The sequence below is a fragment of the Leptosomus discolor genome, chromosome 1, assembly GCF_034619465.1.
Source record: "Leptosomus discolor isolate bLepDis1 chromosome 1, bLepDis1.hap2, whole genome shotgun sequence".
NCBI classification, from domain to species: domain Eukaryota; kingdom Metazoa; phylum Chordata; class Aves; order Leptosomiformes; family Leptosomidae; genus Leptosomus; species Leptosomus discolor.
Window position 1 is genome coordinate 152,256,988 of NC_141391.1, and position 26,182 is coordinate 152,283,169.

Consider the following 26,182-nt stretch of genomic DNA (forward strand, 5'->3'; position numbering starts at 1 on the left):
GTTGTACCAGTCACTCATGAAGCCACAAGCAGCCCGGCAACATGACTCCTCACCGGCCTGCACCAAACCACTGGCAGCACCTCACCTGGCAAGAGATCAGGATCTGCAAACATCTACTCTTGCACTTCCCATATATACAGTATTAAAGATAAAAGGGATGGTGTAGAGGTGTGTCAAATTCACTCTGCATTCATGCATAAGGTGATAAAAAGCTAATCAGGAATCAACCCTAGGGATTTATTCCTTCCCAGGAAAAAAATAAATCTGTTGATGTAAAGCTCATAGAAGCAACTACTAAGTGCTCCCAAGTCCCACCTCACTGATGCAGGCACAGATGCGTCGTGGCAGAGCTGCACCATGATCCATGTATCATCAGCATGGTCTCCTTTAGGTCAGCAGCAGAAATCAGGATGGGACATGCACATCTTTATCTTCTGTGGCCAAAGTGGAGGGCACTGTGGAGCTGTGGCTGTTTTGCTCTGCTGCCTGTGCCACCACTTCCTAGCAAATGGTGCCAAAAGTCAGGTGTCAACAGATGGTCTGAAAAACTCAAACGTTTAGTAAGAAAAAGGTAACTGCCCAGCTTCAGATCTGACTTACACATCCAGCTTAATCAGCTTGCTCCCACAAAAAGAGCAGCAAATTCTGTAATCACTACAATTTATCAGGAGTTTTATTCTTTCATCCCATTAAAAAAATCAACCAAACAAACAAATAAAAAAACCAACAACAAAACACCAAACCACAAAAAACCCAACCAAACCAACAAAACAGCATCTTCAGTAGCGCCAGCTGCCTGAATGCCAGGCTTAGCAACTCACTGTCTTCCTAAAATAACTCCGTTTTCCTTGGTGATCATCTAGTTCTGAAAATCACCCACAGTTACTATTGACTAGAATTAAGCAAATTTTATACTTCACAGACAGTCCAAAGCCATGGAGATCTCCAATGCTATTTTGACCTTCACTGCTGACTGCTTATTAACTACCTTATTAACACTGACCCTATTTTGATCATTCAGCAACAACAAAAACTACTTTCCTGTTCACCAGCAGCAGGACATATTCAGGAACTGGTGTAGAGGCAACCACATGCCAGGCAGAAACTGAATCAAAGCCGTTGAAAGTATCATTTGCTTCCTAACCCAGGATTATCTAAGAGAAGTCCCTGGCACATATCTCAAACCTAACGAGATCATTCACATTCCGTTTCCAGAAGGATGCAAGTCCTGGTCTGTACCACTAAGTAAAACAGCCTATTTTTCAGAAATGCTGAAAGTGCCTAAAAACTTTATTTGCATCAATAAAGACTGTGGATGCTCAACAGCTCTGGAAAACAGGCCTTCAATTACGGAATAAAAGCAGAAAGTAGTCCTTTCCCAATCCCATAACCCACAGCAAGGCACAGAAGTATATTCTACCAATATTTTATGTTTTAGTAATATTAGTTTAGGTAATATTTTGCTATCTACCTCTATTTTCCTTGTAGACTTCAGCCACCCATCCATTCAGCTGTGTGTATACAGTCTTTCTTACCCAGGTTTCTAAAATTCCCTGAAGATGTAAGCTCATTTCCCCAATCCTTAATCTCTGAAACCTCTAATTCCACTTGACAAGCTGATTTGAGCAGGATGCAGGAACACATGGGTCTTTGAAAGAGAAATGGAACATTCCAAAAGGAAATAGGAAAGTCAACAAATTGCTCCAGGAATTAGAATAATGCTTTTGACCTTGTGGTTGTTTTTCCCTCTTCCCTTTCATTCTGTGACTGCAGGCTGCTTTACTACATGGGGGGCGGGAAAAAAGGTAAAATTTAAACACATGCACATTGCTTGCAGTACATAAAAGCCTGATCTTTGGAAAAGCAACTCTGTTCATGGTGGGTTTGTTCTTAAGAACATGGAACAAGAGGATCCTAACAAAAAAAATCACACAATAGTTTGGCACCCTAATGTTTAAGTAAGACCAAGTAGCCACAATGAGTATCATTATCTCCCGCAGCTGTAAATTTCTTGGTCTTCATTCCACCTACCCTCTCCTACTCACCCCTCCTATTGTGCCACTCCAAAACCTTTCAGCTCTTAGTGGGCCTTAAAATATTAACTCAAATCAGAAGAAAACAGTAGAGACAAAAAGAGTGTCTTTGAAAATACAGTAATTTTGTGTTAATATGCTGAAAATGGCAGAACTACCTGCCCCTACGAAAACGACCTACCTGGAGTGGCAAACTCCTACAGGAGTTAAGAGCCCATTTGGCGAGATCACCACATACCTTCATAGTTAGCCAAATTAGAACTACTTCAGCTATGGTTGTATTTACTGAGAGTACAGCACTCCAAACCTGTTATTTCAAACATCTACCGAGAAAAAAAAATCTGATACAAAAAGTATTTTAATAGTTCTTGTGTTTGCTTTTTTTAATTCAGAATGGCAATCACACACAGCCCGACTGAGGAAGGTTTCTTCTTGTTGGCCGGCACACCAAGCACCCTGGGAAGGCTTTCGTGTTTCTTCCAGCCCCACCAGGGACCCGCAGCTGATCCGCTTGCTGCACTCGACGGAGCAGAAACGCGGCCGGCGAGGCACGCAGGGTGCCCGCAAGGGGCTCCCCCCACTTCCTCCAGCTTTCACTAAACAGAGTCTTTCTGGCTTATTACTCTTTCCCCGCAGCAAACATTAACAACAGAAGCAGCACAGAAAAACCTCACCGCTAAGGATTAAGAACATCAGTCCTGACCTTCTCTCTACGTGGAAGGAATTCAAGTGGGCCCTCAGGAAAACGAAAGCAGGATTTATTTTAAATGGACCTTTTATGAAAATGACTGTGGTTTCCAGCTCGTCAGATAGACTCCGTCAATAAATAGCCTTATTCACCTTGCCGTGCCTTTGAAGCAGGTATTGTTCTGGAATTGTTGTGGCATATGAATTTTGCTAGGCATATTTTCTAACTGTGCTGATACTACTGTAGAATATTATAAAAGACAATTGTTCCCCAGAAAGGTCCATAAGCTGTGATTTATTAATGAAATGCCAAACCTGGGAAATGAGGCAAAGGTCTCAGGAGTGCAGAGTAAAGTAAATAGCATGACAGAATACACATAATGAGTGCTAGCAAAAACAACAGAAACATGTGCACAAAGAGAAGACACAAATGTGTTCCTCTTCTTGATGGTATTAAACATTGTCAGCTAAGAAATAGAGCCTGTGAGTGACTGAGGAATACGCTTAGATGATATTCATACATATAAACCACTGGATAAATGGCAATATGATGCCAATTACAGCACAAATTAAAGTCATAATAATTTGGTACAAAATACCTTGTCTTGGCTAAGAAGCAGTATACAGAGAAATGTAGAGGCAGCAGTATCTTAAAATTAAACCCAAAGTAAAAAACAGCCAACCGTAGCATATGAAATAGGATAATAATATATATCTCAGTTGCATGTGATGAATATAACCTGAAAATCATCACAATTTCCTGTACCACATGTAGCCATGTCACACACAGCAGCAAAGCATGTTCTTAAAACTATATATCCTAGAGGATACTAGAGATTTTTTTTTAAATTGATGTGAAACTTAAGTAGCACTCCCCCTCCTCAGATATGAGCAAACCATTGTGCATCATTACATGTTCCTGCTGAACAAGTAGAAGGTGCTGTGAACCACCATAAGGTACCTCCATAGTGTTGGTCATGAGTATAAATGCAAGACAAGGGCCAAGCAGTATGAGGTGCAATAAATTACCCCAGACTGGTCAGATACAAAAGCTCCTGTTTCAAATTCATTTTCCAGATCACCTTGCTCTGCACTCCATCACATACACATGAATTTTCCCACTATCAGTCCTCCATAGATCAGGTACCACATAAAAAGTGAAATCTGATCCATCATGTGCTCTGTACATAAGTTCACAGCTACAACTACAAGACAAGCTGCATTTTAATCAGACTATTAATTAAGCAGTGACCTAAAAATGCCATGCAGAGTGGCGTTTCAAACATCTGAAGGGTTTTCCTTTCATGCTCACTGAATTATTATGACATGTCAAAGAAATAACTGTTGTCCTGACGATGTGCCAAGAATTGTCCTCTCTCTAGTTCACCAGGTGCTCGTCATTTCTTCCAGCATAGAAAGCCAGCACTATGGGCCCTTGGGTACGCTAGTGGTCATTTGAAGCATCAGACAGATCATTTCTCTGGCCTTGTAACAGGTGTGTTTGGCAACCAAAAAGAGAGTGCTTCATCCATTTTACTGGTACCTTTGTAATCTACCTAGTCCCAAAGCCAGAAGACAGACCATGTCCAGTCCTTGCAGCTGAGGCTGTCTTTGAAAACAAACAACCAACAAATCTCATCCTTTTTTCCCAACTATTACTATTTCTCTGGGATGCAGGCATTTGCAACAGCATCCCCAGCCTTTGTCACATCCCCGGCACACTACTCAAAGCCCAACCAGACTGGGTGATGAAGTTCACCACAAAGAGCTGAGCAGAACCTGAGGATTCGACACTCACCAGTGACTCCTGGTGCCTTGACTAAAACAGCTCAAGAGAGGCCCATTTGCAAAGCATTCTGGGCATCCGCATCTGCAAGTCTGAAAAGGTTTCAAAGAGCTGCTTTACGATAGACTGCAACTTTGCCACGTTAGTCACTACAAAAACATCTTGGCCAGAGATGACAGCAAGGTCCTTTACTCCCACAGTGGGAGGTGCGCCAAGGAGCAGGACTTTACTCCCGTCAGGCCTCCTGAAGACAGTCATTAATTGTCACGTGTGATAGGGATGGCTGCAGCAAGAGACGAGCATGGCTGTGCACCTAAACACCGTGCAAAGCAACAAGTCTTTCTTGGGGAGCTGCTCACGGGAAGCTCTTTGGGGATTTAGCACTATGCACACACGACCCAGTAAATTAAAGTTATATGCAAGGAATTAACAAAGCAATTTTTCAAGTGACGTCCTCATTATGTAAGAAGGAGAAAAACAGTGAAAAGTGCACGAGGAGGACAAGGAAGTAGGCTTCTCTCTCCAAACAATAATGAACTGCAGAACTGCCTTCTCTGTTTCTGCAGTTTTCAGCATAACCCCCCCCATCTAGTAACAAAATTGTTCCAAGGAAATCACTGTTTCTTCTCCTTCTGAGGTATAACATCCACAAAATGAAATGGAACACGAAAGCTTCATGCCTTAGATGTCCTTTATCAGCACTACACATTCATGCCAACAGGGTTATTACCCTAATCACAAACGTCAACAACAAATTAGCCCTGTTTAAAATTCAATGGCAACAAAGGCAGAAATCCAATACTTGCATTCTCCAATTACAGTCCATGTAATATATTCTGTGAGTCTCCTGTGAGCTTGTTTTGTGGATGCATATGCATCTCCTCTTGCCACTGAAAAATCAGCTCAATGCTCACTGCACAAACATCTTCACTTCTGCCAAAATCGTTCCTAGCATTTCCATTCTCCATGCCACAGAAAAGAAAGTGTTAGTGCCAACGAGAAGGAATATGAGGTTTTGTCCTGTCTTTCCCCTGCACACCTACACACTCAAATGAAAGGCACACAAACTGCATGCCTGTTCACTCTAAAGCCATTCCTTAGAAAATTGCAAGCTATTGCTTCCAGGTTAGACTTTGCAATGAAAAAGGAGAGAAAAAATGGCTGCTAAGACAGTTTTGTGTGTTTGCTTCAAAAAGAAAGCAGAAAATCTTACACTTTATGAAATGTGAAAAATCACTTGATGTGTCTCATGCTACCTACAAGCTGCAAATTACTGAGAAATGGTCTGTCTGAGGCTTGACTGAAGGATGGTCCTTCTTGCGGGGAACAATGTCGTATGAAAGGCCACTGCTGTTTCATTTGGAAAGAAGCTTTCTTAAGAGACTAATATAATGAATTGTGCCTGCAGTTCGTGTGTCCTGAACTTCCCTCTCCTCGCTGTAGAGGACAATCCTCCAAAGCCAAACAGGAAATATATATTTCCAGGAAATTATGTTTCTTCCTAACATTTGCTTTCTTCAGTAGTCCATACTACTTGGCACAACGCTATCATCTTCATACCACTTAATGGCAGTATCACAACTGAGTTGTTACAGAAGTCATTAAAAATAAAATAGAAAATAGCTTCAGAAATTTAGAATTTCCTGAAAAGCAGAATATTTCAGCTACCTCTAATTATACTCAGGGCTGGGGGAAGCACATCCAAGTTCACCCCCACGAATCATTAACAGTTCCATGTTTGCAGTGGGTTTGCTGGGAGGCTGCGAGTGGAGACTGATTAAAGCACTTTGTCAAGAATAAGTGATGGTTCTGGTTTTACATGGGTTAGACACAATCGGACACTCCATATCCAATTTATTCCATGTTCGGGGTTTTCAAGGGTAAACACAAAGGAATCTAGGAGATGAATTTCAAAGCATCCAGTAAGTAAATGCCTGGAGACTGAAATTCATGTTGCTTAATGCAACGTTAACAGTGGTTAAGAGCAAAGCAGTGCATTTATTAGACACAAAAAGTTAGAAGTTGCAGTTTCAAATCAAACAGTGGTATTCATAAATCCAGCCTAAATTGTTTTGCCTTTAAAAAAAAAAAAAACATAGAAGGAATCAAAATATGATAAAATCTAGACACATAATTCAGGAAGTGTTTTGAAATATTTTGGTTTACAGTTAGACAGAAGACAAACAATTCAGTTACCCAAAGAAATACTTCCGGATTACCGTTTTACCCAAAATAAAATAACACAAAATGACTTTGGATAATCTTAAAAGATTTTTTTTCCCAGCAAACCAACAACATTAATCTTGCACATAGTACCAATTCCAACAACAGGAGAAGAAATAAAAAGCAACCTAAACTTCAAAGAACACAGGATAAGATGTTTCAGAAGTGTTCAGCACTGGGCTAATAAGAATTTTATGATTAATTTCCCTGGGAACAGGAATTGGTCTAATACAAACACTTCTGAATATCTCTAGCAGTGAATAATGAAAGCAAGAGGAATACAAGATGATGTACAACCCGCAGGTAGAACGAGTGAATAGGGTATTTTCCCATACTTCCCATACAGCATCTGTCAATGTATAATCTAAATTAATGACTCTGCAGCCTCACACTGTTTGGTTCATTTTCCATCGCTTATCAGGAGCACAGGGAAGACTGCAAGGGTAGAATGAAGCATGTACATGACCTGCACTTTTTAGCATAAGATAGGTACTAAAAACCTGCCACTCCCCTACTATGCTTTTCAGCAATACATACGTTTAAGGAAGAGAAAATTTTGTACTTTTTTAAAAATTAATACCAACACCTTTCCTAAAGAAGCTTCCACAACACAACTGAAGGAGGAATAGCTTGTAACTCCCTATGATCCACAAAAAAAACCCTTCCACGTAAGTGCGTATCTGATCTCTGATAAGTCTAGTACAACCTCACTTTCATTTCTGTAATGTGATTAATGGTGGATCTGAAACGCTGAATTTTGAAGCATGGCTTACCAACTATATTATTTACGGTAAATAACAATTTCCATATCATTTCAGATTTCCCCACATTCCATTACTCCACTGACGGAAAATCTTCTCTTCAAGATGTATCCAACATTTAGGTTTTAAAAGCATAGCAAAGGTACGAATACAATAATTGATTTCATTTTCAAATGGCTCTGCAGATGAGAGTTCCCAGTCCTGTTCGAAGCAAGTGACAAATTGCCTAATGACTATGAGAGAGGCAGAGATGCTTAACAACTTCAGTGGGCTTTGGATCATTAACAGTAATTGAATGCAGGACTCCAGGCCAAGTTTTGCCCTCAAATCAGACCAATTAGAGACTAAGACATTTGACTAGAGGGACATTTTCAGCTGTTAAGCTTGCCTGCATTAGTTATGTAGCCGTATGGTTTTTTCACCTCAATCCAACATATCTGAGAGGAAAACTTGTGCTTACTGACCACTTCTTCTGAAGATCAGGAAACAAAAGATTTTTAAACAAAACATTGTATTGCATGTCTTTTGGGGCTACCTTGAATGCCGCTATGCAGTGTAGGCTAAGTAACGTCATCACCAGCACCAGGAACACTGTGGCTAAGTTCCTTGCATCCCAGACGGACTCAATCAAAGGAATGCTGCCAACCTGCCAGTCATAGCACAAGGTGATTGGTGCCAGCAGAAGCCACGCATTGAAGGCCAGAAGGTAGGAATAAGTTAGAAACCTGCAAAAGAAAACAGGTAACGTAATACATGGAACGACTGCCAACACATGACACATTTTCCTATGGCAATTACCACATACTATATGGGAGGAGAAAAAAAACAACAAAATGAAAACAAAAACATCTACACACACAGGCAATACCATACCTCTCTGTCAATAAAGACATGCTAACACAGGTGAGGGGCACTTCAACAGGTCATTGAAAGAAATAAGATAACCAATATTTACGTGGTTTCTATGCACCAGCCTTTGGAAAACAAACAGATCTTCATTTCCCATTTGAATGTTAGACTTTCAAAGTGACTTTCTACCAGCTTCGACAATAAATGAGTAATAACTAAGCAGGTACATACATATATTGAACTGTTAAACAATTTACTGCATCATTCCTGCAATACAAAATATCCCTATAGCTGGGTTTAACTTACAATTTAGGATTTCTCCTATGTGCACAATATTGAGTAATTAAAGTCAGACTTCTCTGTCTTTTCTCTTTGCATCCCAGCACAGAGAGAAAATAGAGAAGAAAGGAGGCACAGGGTGATCTTTGGTTGATCCCATCACAGCTTATTAGGGCTGGGGACAGCTTGCATGAGATGTGCCACAGAAGCGATGGAGAAGTAGGGAGCCTTTCAAATTGTTGTAATCTTCATTAATTGGTATTCTCAATAGAGAGGAAATTAATGGGGAATGGAAATAGGAAACATGCTGCCCTCTGGGAAGTACACAGGGCTTTCAGAAAACTGAACAAGAATAACATGTGTGCAACTGGGCTAAAGAAAACAAGAAAAAAATAAAACCAAATCAACATCTCCTCTCCACCCCAGCCTTTTGCTGTTTGGCACCTACTTGCCCAAAAGCGCATCTCCCCCTCAAACCACATTTACAAAAGTTCAAATATTTTTGTATGCAAGAGGCTGGAGATTATTCCAGCAATTGTGAAGTCAACCAAGCAAAATTGTGATGGCCTTAGAATAAACAAACCCTTCCTTGGTTCACAAATGGAAAAATCCACATTATACACTGCACCAAAGATGGCAAATACTCAAAAAGAAATTAAATTATTTTCTATCCTGCATAGGATTTCTTCCATCTGAGCCTGCTTTGGCTGTTGTTATCACACCCAGTTGCCATGGTACCTTAGCAGGTTTATTAAAATGATAATAAAGGATGCCCAAGAGATGTCAAGCCATTAGATAGAGGATTGTTTCATTCACCACTTACAAATACACCTCTTTGGGGTCAAAACACAGCCCCTTACAACAGCACTTACACCATTATATCGTATTTGTGGCAGAAGGGGTAAGGCATTGAAGTTAAATGTGACTCTAGGCAAGCAGGATGGATGTTCCCAGAGGGATGTTGGGCCAAGACACAGGGATAAAACAGGCCCAAATTTTTGTGAAAACATTTTTTAAATAACCACAAACAGTTAAGATATCAGTTTCTCTTCTCATCCGAAAAACAAATGTCTCCAGCAGCATAGTGACCCAAAAGCAGGGAGGTTTAAAGAGCTGGAATAATGTTTCATTTTAAACAGAGGAAAAGGCACAGTCTCATTTCCCCGCAAATCTTTCTAAGCTCCCAATTCTGATGAAAAATGGAATATTCCCACATTTTTAAGGTTTTCAGCCATTTGGTACATTTCTCTTCCATCCCCACATCTTCCTCATCTTCCCCACCCTGAAGCAGTAGACAAGGGAAAAACTGAGAGAAAATCCATCTTCTCTCTTAACAGAGGCAATGATTAAAAAGACAGTTTCTATTTAAGAAAGCATCCCTCAAAAACATAATCTAATTTTACTCAAACTCTTCTTGCAATTTTGACTGTTTGCTATTTCTAAAGAAACAAATATGTCTTTTCTAATCACCAACCCAATCTTTTCTGGCTCACATTACAGAGAAACACAGCAATGCAAAATCTGGTGGAGCTTAATCACACCAAGAAGGTTACTTGTGATGTTACATGTGGCCTGGCCCCACCTCTGCTCAGCCACAATAAAAACCAGACATCTGTATCAGCCTCAACACAACGTCTGCTCACAAAAGGTTGCCAGCATTTATTTACAGCTACTTACTTAAAAGCCAAACTGAGATCCATTTCTAGCTTCACTTTTAAAAGAAAAAGCACGACCATTTATGTCAATCTGAATAATGTCATGGCACACGATACTGTTACAAGTTATATGAGACAGGATTTCCAGAAGTGTTGAGTTAGTTTTGCACTTGATGCCTTAGGAGAGCCCAGTTTTTGAAGGGAGTGTCCTTTTATGCCCTGGCATATTAACATTTTCAATAAGCATCACAATATTCATGGAGGTTTGTATGCAAACCACAACGCACACTAGAAATCCTCCCCTACTTACACAGACTGGGCTGCTGGGTGAGAAGGAACAAGACAACATTTGGGATGTTTGCAAACTGCAGTGTTGCCGTTAAAGACAGACTAGTCGTTTTTCTGCATCTTCACTGATAAGGCAGGAGCTGATAAATCGTTATGCAGCACAGAATAGATAAACACAGTTTGCTGCCATAACAAATTGACTCAGTTTAAGAGGAATTTGGGATAGTCAGATTAGTGTGCATTAATGCATTCTGCTGGAAGCTTAGGACAAACTGCTGTTAAATACGAGAAGACATGCTCCAGCACACGCACTGATCAGGAAAGGTTTGTAAACAAGTCTCTCTTTCCATGTGCTTGTCTGGTTTCTGTCTTCCTTGGGAGCCATATGCACAATTTGCTGCCAGAGGCAGGTCCCCAAGGAGATGGACAGTCGCTCTGTTCCATTATGGCAATAATTAGTGTCTTAAATATGCCCTGCCAACAGTGGTGAACTATTTTAAAGCCTGTGACAGTCATTACCATCTAAGTATGGTCAACTGGTTTGCCTCTCCAGACACCATACTGGAGAACCCTTGGCCACGTCTCTTGTCGTCAAGCCTGAACACTCTCATCGAATGTACATGTGCCATCAGCAGACACAGAAGCAAGGTCCAGGAGGGCACTGCATGATTTTAGGAGGTGTTTATAAGCTGGAAGAAAGCCTTGAGTGAGCTCTGATCCAAGCAAAAGTTTATATGCTTTCAGCGTTGGTAACCTGTCCTTGAATGCAACGGATGTCTGTATAAAATAAAGCACTACAAACTTTCGCTATTCTAGGTACTAGGTACAGAAAAATAATAGGATGCTAATAATAGTTACTGAAAATTCAGAGCTGCTTTTTACTTACGGCTCTTGAAAGCCCATGATACTCCTTTAGATCTGTGTGCTTCTTGTATCATAAGGCTAACCAGGGAGAAAGCTAAATGCAGGAGAAACTTTGGAAGAACACTCTCACTAAAGCTGACACCTCAAGAAAATAATTTGCAAATTTTGAAAAGACTCAAAGATTCATAGGATCATTCCAGGAGCTAATTACATTTCAGCAGCCTACCTGCAAATGGCAAAAAAAGTATTTTCTTTTAATTAGTTGACTAAGTGAATTACATTTTAAATTAATGATCTTCTCTATATTGCTGTTCATGTCTGCTGGAATTCCAAGGGAGAAAAATCTCTGCTTGTAACATCTCCCACTCTATCAGTTAATCCCAGGCAAGACAGAGTATTACTGGTGAGGTGACTGGAAGAGTCTGCCTCTTAATTGGCAATCAGTTTACCCCCAGGCTGGGTAACAGTATTTGCATCACAGCACAGTCTTATTTTTTTATTTGAAATTGAACATGGAAATCCAAGTTTCAGCAGGCATCAAGTGTTTCTTTTCACTTCTCAGCATCTCTGGCATGTTCAGAAAAACACAGCTCCTCCTGTAGGTAGCACGTGTTGTCATGGCAATCCAGTTTGTTTAGTTTTAAATTTTTTAGTTTAAATGTATTGTTGCATGTTGTTTGAGATAAATACAGGATGACTCATAGCTAGAACCTGTTGCAGAAAACAACTATCTGAACTGATCGCTTCTGCTGCAAGAATGAAAGTAAAGAGTACTACTTCAATAAACAACACGACAAAAATACTTGAGGAATCGTCTATTACCCTTTGCTGCAACAGAGACTAACGAGCTTTGAAAAGCCCCAGTCTATGCTCTGCCAAACCCAGGCAGAGTGCATGAGGACTGTGAGACTAGCTAAAAAAATACAAGATTTATAGAAATTTATGGGTAATTTCATTTGCTTTCTGACTTTGGAGCATTTTAAGCTTTTTTTCCCAGTTCCCAGTGACTGAGATTTCTTTCTAAAGAAAGAATAGATTTCTTTCTAAAACTCTGCTGCACAAGTGACTACAAGACTCAGACTGTGCCCCACCAAAGCTGCATGGAGAAGTGAGGGCCAGTGATCCTATTCTCTCTACCAGTGGTACCACATACCTGGGTGGTCCTGGGACAACCCATCCCATTCCTGACAAACAACCTTACCCCCAAAGGCCCAGCAGGTATCCACCTGCAAGTAGAAGATTTTTTCCTGCACTGGGGATTTTAGCAAGGCAAAGGCAAAATATTCTCCTTGTTGGGAAAAAATTGGACCTATCTAGAAGACAGATAATAACAGTGGACTTAACTTACTTGAGAAAAGAAGGCGGTGTACAAAGAAGGGGGGAAATCTGAAAAAGTGGGAACATAGCCATTGCCTTTTCAGAAGTCACAGACCTTGTCAATGCTCTTCTGAGAAGACAACCTCCACACAGCCAGGGACTCAGGGAGGTTTCAGTTCACTGAAAGGGTGAAAAAGGCTCCTTTATTAGGGAAAAGAGCTTCTCACTTGCATTAACAGCTGAACTGATTTCAGCTCAAGGCTCTCCTCATTCCCTACAAAGCCCTAAAACCAAGCATGTTGGATGGCCCGCTTCACAATAATGTCCTCCTAGGACACATGTGGCTGCAATTACAACCAGGTGGTGGTATTTAAGGATATTGTCTTAAAATTGTATATACTTGTGCTTCCCCTGGGGAACTGCCAGTCCAGTCATACCTTCCCACATGAGTTTATTTTGCTGCTCCGTGTATTGTCAGCCTAAACATTTTCTTTTCATAGCCTGAGAAGAAAAATCACACACTATCGATCCAGCACATTCGGTGATGCTGGAGTAAGACTACACAAACAAGCAACAGACAGACTAATTCCAATTTAACATCCAAATGCAAGTATCAGCTAAACAGAAAATACTCATAACTGAAAAAAGTGCCTGCATATTCCCTTTCATCAAAACTTCTGCATTTAGGGAAAAGAGCTGCCACTCAGTAGAGGACAGGAGTAGGAAAGACAAAGATACAGCTAAACAGACAGCTGCAGCTTGATGAATAGCAAGGTCACTCCTCTGGAAAGTGGGCATGCATGCACCAGGGGCACAAGGGGGAAGGCAGACTATGTTGTCCTCTATAGCTTCACAGCCTGAAGAGCTTTGATCTGGTGAATGGCTCTCTCTCTGTTGTTTCAACTCTGTGGCTAAGAATCTGAAAAATATCAAATTCTCCAAGAGTAAAGACTTTCAAAGAGCCTGTGAATTTCCAGTGAAATCTGAGCCTCCCATCAGAGTCTTAATGCTGGAAAAGCCGGGATTGATCTCATACTGTTTTCCCTCCAAAAACTCCTGCATGCTGTGGGTGAGAGCGTGCCTTATGATCCAACATGATCCTCAGCTCACCACCAACAGCAGCACGCTCCAGAAGTCACACAGTTGAAACCCACCAGCCACCAGTGAGCAACTGCTTCACAAGAGGCTTACAGAGGCGGCAGGGGATGAAGGGTCCTCTGGACGGCCGCTGAGATACTGGCAGCTGATCCTCAGGAAATTAAAACCAGAGCTCATAAACCCGCTGTGATAACGTTTCTGGAAACGGTCCATTGAACCCCAGAGCATTACCTACCCCACACCGGCAGGAGCCAAAGCGATGTCCTGGGCATGCTGCTTTGCCTCAGAGACTGGTCTAGCCCTCCTGCATGGAAGCATTTTGAAAAGCAAAATGCATTACCTATGGGAGACAATGGCCTCTGCTTTGGCTGCACCCTCTCCATTCCATATGCAGGCTTTTGGCAGGGAAGGCTTGCGTAACCAGTGCTTGCAGCCAGTGCTATGACCCATTAAAAATGCCTATCAAGCTGATTTCCAGAGCAGCACTGCCTATCTGGGTTTGTTCATTAAACCAAGAAAACTTAACTGAGAGAGATGTTGAAATCTTTCATGTGGCTCCAGGTACGCAGGTTCCTCTGGGAACCTGCTACTGCAGGATGGCCTTTGCTTTGTAGCACCATCTTCCAGGTAGGCTTCCCCTTGACCCTTAGCCCCCTTGGAATAAAGAAAACATTTTACACAATGTATGGACTGTCTGGCCCCTGGGCGGGCATGATGGCAATTCTTACTGATGCTGCTGTTCTCCCTTTTGTCTAGAAATGAGCCCCAAATGCTGGGTGCCTGCAGAGACTACCTGCCGGGAGGAAGTTAAGCACCTCTGGGCACACGATAGAAAGCACTGACAAAACAGGCAGAACTTTTCCACTCAGGAAGCATGTGCAAGCTTGGCTAATTAAGAACTGGTATGTCACAGGGGTCTATTTTAATGCCAGTTCCTAGCCTAAGGTCAGCGAAAATCCCATACCAGAATAGCTGCTGCACTTGACTTCTGTTGCCTTGGCAGAATAGATTGGCACAGGGACCCATTTCTCCAGCACAGGTCTGCTGTGTGCCTCTCGGTAGTTCATTCCCTTTGAAGTTACAACTGGGATGATTAAATGCATTGCTCAAAAAACAGTCACAAATCTCTATGAAAAGGAGTACGTGCCCGTTTTTACGTATAAGCATTTCTTCATCTTTTCTGCGGCACTGAATTCTCATTTACCTGATTGAAACAGCAAAGAAATACAGAAAGCCAGCTTACAGAGAGAGCAGTTCAACCATAGGACAATGCTATCTCAAGGCAGTCTTAGTAGAAATGCATTAACTATTTAATGCAATACCACAAATAAGCCTGCTTTGTGCCCAGAGTGGTCAGCCAAGGGAGGTCACAAGGCAAATGCCAGCAGAAATTAATATAACTTGACTCTCAAAGATACAGTTTTTTTAAAAAAAAAAACAACTTACTTTCTTAGTTTGAAATTACTGGTAGGATTTAATCTGTTTCACACACCTTGAAACATGCTGTACAATGGACTTTTCCCTTGTCTTACCACGGTGTTAGTAATACAAGCTGTTTATCCAGAGACCTCCTACTTTTTCCTCTCAAGAACGGCAGAAGAAAGAAACATTGTGCAAAACATCTGAAGCATGACAGCCCACCGCTCAATGCCCTGCTAACACTCAAGCTGCACTTCAGTACGCTGTTTACCTAAAGCTGGGTAGCTCTCAAAACCTTTCTAATTGCATTCTTCCTCAACTTTCATCTAATACAAGCAAGAATGTTTTAACAGAGGTTTGGCATTGGTTTTTCTGTTGCAATAACTTACCCATAGCAGACTTTGGGATGGCAAGTCACAATAACTGGAAATCTGTGTTCCTTAAGGTAGGTCACTGGAGAAAGTATGTCCTTTCTGCAGCGTACAACAGCCTGGATGGACAGGCTCTAATGGCAGGGCTTATGAATAGCAGGATTCCTAACACCTTGATTTCTGCCTCCGCTGAGAAAGGGAGTGATGGACAGATTTCATCTTCTCAGATCACCCTGGCCAAGCAACATATTGAAGGACATGGAAACGTGGCTTTCTTTTATGTCACTGTTAAGTTTTAACATATTTGGGAATGTCAGTTGTAATTTTAAGGACAGTAATTTAGTGAACATACTGAACAGATGATTTTTTTTTTTTTAAGACTGAAAAACTGTCACTATTTCAGCATATTTCATCCTTCAATGGTTAAATAAATCATTCTCTCTCTACTTTAATTTATACGTTTGTGTCATCCAAGACTAAAGACAGGTTACACAGACATATAGTCATGTTCTAAGGCTAAATCAGGCCACACCAAAGGTCAGTCCAGACCAGGATCCACTCTCCAGCAGTGACCAAAAATTGCCAAGCAAAGCATATAAAATCATGATATTTTTTTCTGGTTTCTAGCTAGCATGATGTCACTGTGTTGGATGTGGTTTCTGCATATTTAGTAGCTTGGATTTCTTTTTTTAACTTGGCAAATCTCTCTTTGAGCCTGCATAAACTTTCAGCACACCCACAGCATCCTGCAGGAGGGACCTCCCCAGCTGTACTACCTGTTGCAAGCCACCTCCTTGGCTTGCTTCGAACCTGTCTCCTCTTAGATTCATTTCTATATGCTCTTCCACTTCCACACAATTATGGATGCATAGACCTCTCACACCCTCAGTCATCTAATTTACACTACAAGCATCATAATGGCTGACAAAATCTGACTTCATTACTCAATACTTTTTCAAACCCACAACTTACACCTACCCCTAATCTTAGCTCAAATAACCCTTGCTAGCATTGGGACAAACCACGCCTGTACAGCTAACCAGCTGACACCAAAACCTTGCAAAAGTTAACAATGCTCCTTTGGGTTCATCCTACGTCAGCCAAGACCCCAACTCTAGATCTAACTTCATGCATTTCAGAAAGACTGCCACGCATTTCCAAACTACTGTCTTTCTTTTTCATTCCCTTGTTGTCATCAGCCTTCCTCTTATCCCCACAGAGTTGGCCAAGTCTGACAATAACTTTCAACTCTGTTGAAAACAATAACGTTTACACTGGCGAGACATGCACAATAACCACATTTCCAGTTCAGTGCAAATAAAGATGACTGCTTGAAATCAGGAACTCCTGTTTGTGCCCAGCATGATCTTCAGAGAGTTACAAATCAACTTGCCCGTTGCCTCAGTGCTAACCCTTGCTTCAGCCATAGTTAAGGTGTTAGTAACCACCTCAAGATCACCACCCAACACTGGCCTTTCTTTTAGTTTCATGGGGCTTCTCTCTTCTGGTCCCGTCACCAAGCTTAGCTCTTCCACTCCTTTCCTCCCAACTCAACCCAAATTGCAAATAACATCCTGGCTCTAAATTCAGTGTTGTGTCCTAATTACTGCCTTCAAAACCTTGTTAAAAGCTTCTCACACCAACTCTTCATATGCTGCTGCTGTAGGTGTCCACAGCTGAGGAACACACACTGCTTTGCAGCTTCTCTGAGGCTGGGTCATAGCCACAAACTCTCCCATGTGACTGGACATCCACCAGTTGGTCAAGCAACCACATACAGCAGCACCTGCTGGGATGCTGAATATCCTTGAGCCTTGACGTTCTTGACCTTAACCTAATGTCACCCCTAACACCATTGCCAGCAAGTTATATGACCTCCAAATTCACCCTCAAGCAATTTACTCAGCTAACACCACTTCTTATTTCCACCCTGTGGAAACACCAGGCTTTAAAAACCATCTTATCTTTTCAGCCTCTCTCTTCCTTGCACCTAAGCTGAAAGCCAGCCAGGCACCTCCACCTAGCCTTCCCGCTGGCCAGACACAGCGCCCTTCCTGGAAACCAGGCCAATGCCACTCAACTTTGCTCACTCCATCTGACATCCCAGTCCTGCACCCACGATGACTGGCACAATGTCAGTTTTGCAGCAACAGCTTCAGCTCTGACCATGGTAAGAAATCCCAGGTGAGAGTTATAGTTTGAATCTGAAAGAGGAGGTGAGGAAGGAAAAGGTTTGTTGCCAAGATAAGGGCTGTGGTCAGTGGGTGCATCATGGGCTGTTAGTTCAGAGACAGTCACTGGGTCTCTGTCTACCTTGCAGGACTGACCACTTACCCATTCCACAAAGATTTCCCACTCTAGCTGTCTAGAAACTTACCCTAAGGTATCATACATATTGACTAATTAGTCTTCCCACAGCTCCGTAAGATATGACAATAAAAAACCCAGCTTTCATCTCCAATGTCTTGTTTGTAGGTCGACCCCACAGGTCTAACATGAAGACTACTGCCAGCAGTGCAGCTGGGCCTGTATCTAGCTCTGAGGCAGTCAGTGGGTCACTGACTGTTTTGAAGTGAAAGGTTAAGGTCGGGGTTCAGGAAAGAAGGTGTTGCTGAGCAAGCCTAACATGCTGGCAGGTGGATCCTGCAGGCTTAGGGTGGTGCATGGGATCAAGATAGCTGGGGTTTGGCCTCTTTCAGGTTGTTCAGTTGCAAATTCAAGGTAGGTTAGAATTCAGAGAAGCAAGAATTGCAGAGAAAAAATTATAGACGTATTCTCCAGGTACCTCACATCTAAGATGAAGGCTTATGCCAAGAAACTAGGGTTAAGGTCAACAGAAGCTCAGGACACAGCTTCTTTCTTGATCATACAGTGCCCAGAGAGTAAGGACAGGGACTATCACAGGTCAGCACAAGATCTACAGCTGGGAAAGTGGCAGGTAATGAACTGTGGCAACATGCTTTCCAGGCTCTGATGAGTGTCTCCTGGCCCCAAACCTGATGCCCATTGCTCTATGAGCTTCATTTCAGCTCAGCCCTCTCTCCTGGATGGAACTTGAACCTGTGCTGTAGGAAGCTTGCCTCCTGGATGGACTCCCCCAGACACATGTTCTTGCTTGTCCTTACTCCTGCCTCTTGCCCTTTCTCCTGGATGGACTTTGGGCTGACGTTGCAGCCTTGCCTCCAGTCCCATCTCCTGACTGGACCCTGACCAGGATTCAGCAACAAACCTACTTTTCAGCTTCTGTTGTCAAGACCTGTGCCTGAGCATCAGCTATGGGAGGATGGTGCTAGATCAGCAGGAAAGGAACTGACCAACTAAATTTAACTCTGCATATTAGAAAGCCATGTAATGGTTGGCATCCGGGCTTGCCAAAAGGATGGGTTTCCTGGATGGAAGATACAGGCTTCTGGGTAAATTGGCTAAAGTGAGGATTAAGATCAAGCTCAGCAGAAATGGAAGAGCTGGGATAACTACAGGGTTCTAGAATCCTTCCAGAACAATACCAGTTTTTATGGGCAAGGGTTTCTTTAATTAGGTTTGGAGCAGGTAGGTGTTGCTGGACTGCAGGTAAAGCTAGGACTGCTGCTAGGGCCAGGAAGGACCTCAGCCAGCAGCACTCTCACTTGTCTTTCATAAGGCTGTTAATAAAATCCACAGTGCCAGTGGTAAAAATAGTTACTGTTTCATATCCCAAGAATGACTTAGCTTTTGGGTTTAAAAAAACCTTCCCCTGTCATTACAGGATGTAAAGAGACAAACACACGAAAGCATTTGCAGCACAGAATATATAATTGGAATCAGGCCAAGATCATTTATGACTTCATGACCCCCATCTCAGCATAAACATATCAAAAAGGGACAGCAGCAAATCCTTCACGCTGTGCCGCACAGAGTCTGGTATTAATGACTCTGCCAGAAATGCTGTGAACAGATCAGAGCTTTCCAAACCAGACAACGTGCTTCCTGGAAGCACTTTTAGCCTTGATGGTAATAGGAGCTGTTGTCACATTATCATAAAGGTCTCCCAAATGAGATCCACTCCAATTCTGCAGCAGATGTTGAATAAGGATTGCTCAATCTTAACCTGTGTCACAGCTGCAATTCCACTGTTGGAATAAGGAGCCAGCAAGGCCAAAAAGTGACACAGAGGAGGACTGCTACCATGTTCATCTGAGACATCGGGAAATTCCTCCAGAAGCCTCCAAAGCATCTTTCCCCGGTTCAGTAGCTAACCAGAGCAAACAGTTATGAACATGGCCCTGTCTTAAGAGGAAATCAACTCCCTACCACCTTCTGGAAGCACTGGTCTGGTCAGGTCTCGAGGGAAGAGCTAAGTCACAGTTGCCACTGCCTTGCTGGTCTGGCCCAGCAGAGCCAGAAGGATGTGGTATCAGCCAACCTAACCACACACCAGGTTCCAGGCAAGAAAAAGCAACATTTTTACCAAATTCAAACATTTATGTATCTTTTTTAAAAAACAGTGATAAAATAAATTTAAAAAAATCTGTTAGCACAAATTTCAGGTTCATTGTTTTTAGTTAATCCATGGCAGCCCATCCTGTGCTTAGCCAGAGCTGTGCAGTACTCCGTGCCACTGCAGACCTGCCTTCCACTTTCACCGAGCAGCCACCGATATTCTACCAATAGGCACGGTCATCCCCTTTTCATACAAACTTCAGCTGAAGCTGAAACTCTGAATGCTTGCAACCCATACCTCAGGAGCAGTCAGTTTTAAGGTTTAGGATTAGGCCTCAGTCACTGGGCTTTCCGGTCTTGTGCTCAGACAACTAAACTATACTCTTTGAGCTTTGCATAAAAATAAGCCCACATTTCTCAGTAAGAAAGCATCTGTAATATAACTCTACAGGACCTGGAGCATGCCTTGGGGTTCAAATAATGCTGGTTGCTTTCTATTCTAGACAGAGCAATAAGGAGAAGTTAAGACAACAAAACAAGTCTTCTCATTTGCTGTCCATAAAACATTTTAGTGTAGGGAAAAAAAATAATGTCAAGGCTACACTTTTGAAAACTTTTGTTTGATTAGTGTCACTGTACCTTGTCAGTAAATACGGCGAGAATGAAGCTGGATTGTCCTGCTCAGAAAACATTGGCATGGATCCTCCCATTATCCAGAGGCGGAAATACAACACAAGAATCACCTTCAAAGGAGAACATCTTGGTTAGAAATGTGCTACTAAGAAGAACTAAGGCCTCTAGCAAATATTTTGTTGTGGTAGTTCTCCATGTTCTGCGCTGTGCCTGGAAGTAAGTCAGCTCAGTGGTTTAGGCAAAATTCAATTTTGCCACCCTCACCACAAACGTGCCAACCCTCAGCACAGACAGCACACTATGTTGTTGTGTTCCCACCCCGTTTCATGTGTGCTTTACTGACAGCAACTGGCATATCTTGGCTACCCGTGGCAAAGGCAGCATTTTGAAGGACAAATCCGTCACCCTGCTGCAGCTCAGACTGCAGAGTTTTGCTATTGACTTCTATCTAAATATAGAGGGGGAAAAACATGGCTGATCTCTTAAAAGCTATTATCATTCACTCATGCTGGCATAGCTCTAAGGACAACCTCCATCAGTGTTTCTCATGCTATGTAATCCTAAACCCTAAAAGGACTTCTATAGGCTGGCACTCCTCCACCTTTCTATGAACCACCTGTTAAGGGACAAGCAAAGGGATCCAGCTCCTAGAGCAGCCCAGGGAGTTGCACACCCAGCACACCCCCGTGGAGGTGCTCATTTTCTCCCCTGCAACATGTCAAGTCCTGCTTGGAGTGCACCAAGCAGCAGGTATTTACAGGCAGAGCTTTTCTCGTGACTCTTACAGAGGCCTGCACTGAAACTAACAGCAGGCCACTGAAAAGTCAGTTCAGTGCCAGAAAGTCCCCCTGTATTTACAGCAGGAAATACTTGCACATGATTACACGGTTGTAAGGGCAACCACTATAAGTAAAAAAAATTTGAACCGAAAACACAGCAATATTCATGTCTCTGCCCAGCTGAAGTTTTTTTCCAAGACTAACTTTGTATTAAGATCTATCATTTAAGCTTTCTGAGTCTTTTGGGATACCACCACACAATGTTCATTCTTGTCACATACATAGAAATACACGGTCAAGTCCATTTGTACTTACGTAGCTTATCACCAAAGCAGCTCTCTTCAAAAAAGGCCTTGCGGTATACAAGAAATTCTGGTTGTTATTTGCAGTCAGGTAGCTGAAATAAAAGGATATAAAAATACTTTGAAACAATAACTCATTTTTCAAAGAGGAAAAAGAGCTGTATCTCGTTTTAAGCACCCTAAACAAATGTGCAGTAATAATGACAGCACTGTTACCCTTCAAAGCTGTTTCCACGTGACTTAAGTAAAATATTGAGACCACTTCAAATAATGCACACTATAATACATTGCAGTTTCCCCATCAAAATCTGGTTTTGGCTTGGTTTTGTTTTAAATCATCCATTAACTCCTTAATCCTCAGAAAACCCCCACGTGTGTCTCACTGAGATTGCTGTCTTCAGACTCCCAGAAGACTACACTGAGACATATTTTTAAAAGGTCACCCAAACAAAGCAATTCAGTTTTAGTCCATGATTAAAATGCAACAACTCTTTGTTCGCAGCTCTCTTCTCAGTCTCTAGAGATGGAAATAACTGTCTAGCAGAACTGAACTTATTTTAAGCATTTTTTTTTGTATTCTGTAAACTGTATTCTGCATGCTGAAGTTTTATTACAAGTCTGCTGACAAGGTGTTTTGATAATTAACTGCACAGAGACAAACACACAGGTGGCTTATTGTTGGAGAGGCATTCATAAAAACTTTCCTGTTTCTCAACAAGTAAAATTAAACTGTACCTGGAGCCAAAACTACACATTTATTTTAATAGAGTAGAAGCACCTGCCAAATTCTATGGAGCTTTCTTAATATAACAAACAGTGCCATACCTATGACATTAATTCAACGATAATTCCCTTTCTATTGAACCTTACACAGGCTTCGTCATTGTAATAAAGCAATAAGAAACAAAAAAGAAATACAGAAGAGACAACAGGAATATTTTAAGCATATAGGAAGAAGTTATAAATATCAAGTAAACAAAATAAATTCAGAATGAAAACATTTGCAGGTTCCTCTGTGTAACTTAAAATCAAAATCAAGATACTCTATTTAAATGATTTACAAAAACAGCAGCATGAGTCACAACACCTGCATGCAAGTTACTTTTCCAAGCATGAAAGCATCATCATACGTTTCTCCCGTGAACATCTACCATATAAAATGCATCATATTTCCTCTCCAAATTCCTCAACAATCATCTGATTGCTTCCACCCTTCAAGACTTTGAAAAAACAAGATTGCAGCACTTACTAATGCTGCCAAGAGTCTTTAATATCTGGCTTTTTGTTCAAATTTTCTATAGTAGGAAGTTTGCAAGCCTGGTCACCATGGCAAGATGGAGAAAAGATTACACTGTAGACAAAAGCACCAGGGGCAAAGCCAGCAAGAAAAAGAGGTGGCATTTAACAAGAAGAAAGAAGTACATCTAGGTGCTCTCTACAAAATAACTGCTCTTCAGAAAACTTTCCCAAAGTGTCCTGCCTAAAACTTAGGAACCAAACCATACATTGTAAAGCAAGCCAGATGATTTCCAGTCTTTGGTGTCTCCTTATTTACAAACGTTGACATTTAAGCACCAAATCTGACTTAAATGTCAGACTAGTCTTCAAGGGCTGAACTCCTCAAAGTGCAAAGTTTTTTGAGCTCCCACTGATTTTAATCAGGCTCCAGCAAGTACAAGTGAGATGAAACTAAGCCTCCAGCTTTCTCTCTCCATGAAAGGTCAGGTTGGCCTTCAAGTGTTCACCATGGCCCTGCTCCAAAAGCCACCGGAGCCAAAAAGGAAAGACTTCTAGTGACTTTAATAGCATTTAGATCAAACCCCAGTCTTTTGTCCCCTACTGAAGCCTTTCATGAAACTCAGTCCCTCGTGATTTACAGGGGGTACAGAAGCGTTGCGCTGCATTTTGTTTATATTTTTATGGGTGGAGGGAGGAGAGCCCTCTATTAATCACGCTGACTGACTCTTTTGAAGAACCTTTTTTCACTTGCTTGTAGTTTTAATTAACTGCAACACTTTGGGCAGAGATTTTCCATTACAAATATTTGCTTTAGGTGGAATTATTCTGGGAAAAGATCAGCCAGAACAGTTCAGCTTTTTCTCCAAGACTTCAATTAGAGACAGAAGAGCACTTTTATCTGTGTCAAGAAGTCTGCCAACTTCACCCTTGAGAAACTGCATCACCTCACACCAGTAACCTAAAATTCATGAGGTGGCCATCATCTCCAGGCCATAGGTTTGCCGCACTCCAGAATAGCCATCTGTGGTCAGGCAAGCTATAAGCTCAGGGGGGCAGTGCCTACAGGGAGATGGACGCATGCAGACCCCACTGCTTTGCCATGCTTAGTGGAGATCTGGCTTTTAACAGATCAAGTTTGCATCAAAGATATTCCAGGTGGAACAACTGCTAGGGCCAAGGCACCTTTTGTGAAGGTAGCCCTTCAGCAAGCAGGGTAAACTTCATTTGAGGCTGCTGAGGCTCAGAAAAGCACATCTGAGCTTCAGGGCCTTGCAAACACTGATCTAGGTCTGGAGACCATCACGGGGCATAGAGGAACCCTCATTATTACCATCTCTCTGTTCCCTCTCAAGCCTGGTGAGAAGAAAGTTAAAGCCAGAAAACGAACGCAAAAGGAAGGCAGTAGCTGCTCTTTCTTGGCAATATAGTGCAGGAACGCTTACTCTTTAAACGTCTTGATTTTGACTTTTTTTCTCTGCCTATGATTAACTAAAGTGCTGCCCGCATCTCGCACTTTTCTTGCGACAAGCATTACACCATGCAAGCTACCATGAGTATCTTTTATTTCAGCTACCAAAGGCATAAGTTTATCTATAAGTCAAAGTTAATTTGAAGTGCTCCACTGAACTGCAGGGCAGCTCTGACTGCTGCAGAGCAGGCCTTTTGCAGAAAATCCTGACAGGCCCCTCACAGTTTATTTTGTGGAACAGTTAACATCTCCAGGAAAAAAGAAACCCCTGCCTTGTTGACGGTTGGACTTGATGATCTTAGAGGTCTCTTTCGACCTAATGATTCTATGATTGACACCAACCGCAAATCACCACACTGTGCTAGAGAGTAAATGGGCAGCAAGCGAAAAGGAACCAGAGTGAAAGCAATGGGTAACTGGGAATGGGTGAAGCAAGAGTTCAGAGAGGCCTGAACTTTCTGATGCTTCTTCAAAATGCTTTAGCTACTTTACAGCTTCAGTTAAGAAATTACTTTTTCCACAACAGTTCAATCAAGAAGCAAAGCTTTTCCATTCTGACGAAGCTGCCGTCTTGAAGTCTCTCTGGAAACCACAAAAGATAACATGGTTCACTACTTGCTAATCCAGCTGTCCACCCATCAGATCAACCTGTGGGAGTGGCATAAACGTATGGGTTATGCTCAACGCATCAAAGCTTTACAAGAACCATGTGGTTTTCCAGAGTACCTTACTAAGGCTACTACTTGTTTCAGGGAAGGTAACTAAGTAAAACATTTCATGTCTGATGTAGGTGAAGAAAATACACAGTTTACGTATTAAAATCAAATTAACTGCAAACGGGACCTGGATGAGGAAGTTTACTAAATGTCAGTAACACACAGCATGTAAAATGCAGTAGCATTTTACATGTAAAATTGCAGCTTGCAAATACATGTAAAGTTACATTGAACTTTGTTCAGAAAACAGGATCAGCCCAAGCTCTTTATTTTGTCTTTAGCTAGGACAATCAAAGAAATTACTATTACAACAGTTTAACTGTTTTATACCTGTTTGAAACAGCTGCCTTGTATAAAGCAATTTACAGGTCAGATTTCCATGAATTTGCCAACCACGCCAGGCTGCCAAACATCCCACTGTTCACCACTCCCTATCACCTGCTCCACCCCAACCAGCCTAATGTGGCTCCCCATGCCAAAACACACACACATTCATTCCCACCATGAGTGCAGGTGTGGGATGTCCATAGGAAAACTGTATTGATGATAGCTCTGCTCAGCAAAATGCTCCCTGCAGAGTAGGTGAACATTTCAAGGTGTGGGTCTCCCAGATTTTCACAATGAAATGATAAAATTGGAGGAGGAAATCGAGATTGGTAGGTTTGCTAAATGAGTGTGAATAGAGCCCATTTGGGCAGAGGTTCCACCTCTGCTTTGTGCCAGCTTTCCCACAAAACAAACCAGCATGTAATTGCCTACTTGCTATCTTTTAAAAGCCTTTCAGGAATACTCCCTGAAGCAACCAGAATCACAACAAACAATAAATCCAAGAAATGCTTAATAAAGCAGGGACTTCTCTTGCACAGTTCGAGCAGAGGCCAAGACAGATATTTGGCAGCTTCAGCTTCCTGAAAAGCACGGCTCATCCTGAAATCAATTACATCATCAGGGCACTCGGAGGTTTTATAATTGAAGACAGCAGGGTAGGTGGCCTAG

At 41.9% G+C, this 26,182-nt stretch overlaps 1 protein-coding gene across 3 annotated transcripts in view; it reads right to left on the reverse strand.

The window, feature by feature from the left end:
* The window catches only part of TMTC1 (transmembrane O-mannosyltransferase targeting cadherins 1), a 141,622-nt gene that overhangs the window by 64,010 nt on the left and 51,430 nt on the right, over nucleotides 1-26,182 (reverse strand). For 2 of the 3 annotated variants that reach the window (XM_086467427.1, XM_086467434.1), the window contains 3 exons: nucleotides 21,777-21,858; nucleotides 20,689-20,792; nucleotides 8,026-8,215 (listed from right to left, as the gene is read on the reverse strand). In XM_086467427.1, the coding sequence (XP_086323553.1) occupies nucleotides 8,026-8,215; nucleotides 20,689-20,792; nucleotides 21,777-21,858 (376 nt within the window). The remainder of the gene's footprint in view (nucleotides 1-8,025; nucleotides 8,216-20,688; nucleotides 20,793-21,776; nucleotides 21,859-26,182) is intronic. The other variant, XM_086467439.1, reaches the window with a different exon arrangement.